This window comes from Monoraphidium neglectum (genome assembly GCF_000611645.1).
Source record: "Monoraphidium neglectum strain SAG 48.87 unplaced genomic scaffold scaffold00667, whole genome shotgun sequence".
Classification (NCBI taxonomy): domain Eukaryota; kingdom Viridiplantae; phylum Chlorophyta; class Chlorophyceae; order Sphaeropleales; family Selenastraceae; genus Monoraphidium; species Monoraphidium neglectum.
The window spans coordinates 21,793-23,666 of record NW_014012961.1 but is presented as its reverse complement, the minus strand read 5'-3'; the positions used below and the strand labels follow the sequence as shown (position 1 = coordinate 23,666).

Below are 1,874 nucleotides of genomic sequence, written 5' to 3'. Positions count from 1 at the left end.
TCTCGACGAAAGCTGCCCGCTGTCGCTGCGCCTCGGCGTCGAGGGCCCCAAGGTCAATCGCCCCATCGAAGGTGAGCCCCTCAAGGACTTACGAGGAAACCCCGCTCCCGCCGGGGGGCCGCACACCGGGCGCAAAACACCGCGCAATGCCACTTGAGAGCGAGTAGTGATCATTGCGGGACCGTGAGCAAGGCTGCGGCTGCAGGGAAACCCGGGAAAATCGCTGGGCCCGAACCGCTGTCTTGCCCCCGGTGTACGGCCCCCCGGCGGGGGCGGGATTTCCTCGTAAGTCCCTGAGGGGCTGGGGGCCTCGCTTCGGCTGCCAGCTTGTGGTCCCACCACGCGCTGGCGGCGACGCCGCGTCTGGGGCGGGCTCGGGCGGCCGCATCTGCGCAGGTGTCGTCAGCCTCTCATGTAACTTCACATGTATTAAAAAAGAGCTGCCGGCAGTGCGTGCGGCGCGGCGGCGTGCCGACGCCGCTGCTGCGGCAGCGCGGGCGGCCGCAGCTGCGGCGGCTGTGGCGGCGCCGGAGGCCGTGGAGAACGACGATTGTGCCGACGCGCTTGCGTGCGGCGCCCAGCAGCGGGACGAGCGGCGTGCGGTGTGGCGCCGGGCGCGAGCATGCACCCTCCCTCGCCACCAAGTCATATCCCATGAGCCTGGATGGCTCCAGGAGCGGGCGACCGCGGGATCTTGTAACAATCCTAATCCTAATCCTAATCCTTATCCTAATCCCTGCACGGCTTTGCCTGGATGCTGCTTCATCCGGCGCTGCCTTGCGGAGGCTGCAAGGTGTCCCGGGTGCCCGACCGGTGTGTGGGGCTGGCCGAGGCGGTGTGCTGGAGCTATGCGGCGTGCAGGCTACCTTTTGTCACAGCCACGGTGGCGCCGGCGGCACCTGTGGGGCAGTGGCGGACGCAGGAGCAGGGTTTGGACCAGGAGCACGGCGGCAATTTGGCAGCTCAAAACGCTGCTGCACGCGCTCGCTCGTGAGCTCACCCCCCCCCCCCCCCTCGGCCCGGCCCGCTTTCGAGGCGGGGGGACAGGGCTGGCCAGGCGTCGGCCTTCAGGCACAAGTGGTCTCTCCGGGTTGCCCCGCAGCCGCGGCCTTGCTCACGGTCCCGCAATGATCCCTACTCGCTCTGAGGTGGCATTTCACGATGTTTTGTGCCAGGTGTATGGCCCTCCGGCGGGGGCGGGATTTCCTCGTCAGTCCTTGAGGGGCTGAGGATTAGGATTGAGATTAGGAATAGGATTAGGATTGTTACAAGATCTGTTGCTTGTCCTGCATGGATTGTGAGCTCACTCCCCCTCGGCCCGGGCCGCTTTCGAGGTGGGGGGACAGGGCTGGCCAGGCGTCGGCCTTCGGGCCAAGCGGTTTTCCCGGGTTTCCCCGCAGCCGCAGCCTTGCTCACGGTCCCGCAATGATTACCACTGGTACTCGCTCTCAGGTGGCATTGAGAGAGAGAGAGAGAGAGAAAGAGACTACGCGGACGCCTCGCGCGGCTAGAAGCCACGCTGCAAGCGGCGCCGCGTCGGGTTAAGGAGAGGGGTGTGTGTGGTGAGCCACACCCCCCACCATAGGGAATCAAGGGGGGGCACTTTCACGTGACCCCGCGCCCTTGACGATGGTGGCATTGCACGGTGTTTGCGCACGGTGTACGGCCCCCCGGCGGGGGCAGGGTTTCCTCGTAAGTCCTTGGGGGGGTGCGGCGTAGCGTGCCCGCCACGATCCTTTGCGCTGAGAGCGGCCTGCCGCCGCTCGCGCGTGCGTGGCTGCGCGCAGGTGCGCGGCAATGGAACCTTATGATCAAGTCTGATGAGGGGATTCTGAAATGGGCGTTTGTGGGGGACCTCTCCCTGGCCTGTTCTC

At 66.4% G+C, this 1,874-nt stretch overlaps 1 protein-coding gene across 1 annotated transcript; it reads left to right on the top strand.

Moving 5' to 3' along the window:
• Positions 1–793: 793 nt before the first annotated feature.
• Positions 794–994, top strand: MNEG_4710 (hypothetical protein; the record flags this gene model as incomplete). The annotated part of the gene is made up of 1 exon (XM_014046818.1): positions 794–994. A coding segment is annotated over one exon (201 nt), but the record flags the coding sequence as incomplete, so codon positions are not given.
• Positions 995–1,874: the final 880 nt, after the last annotated feature.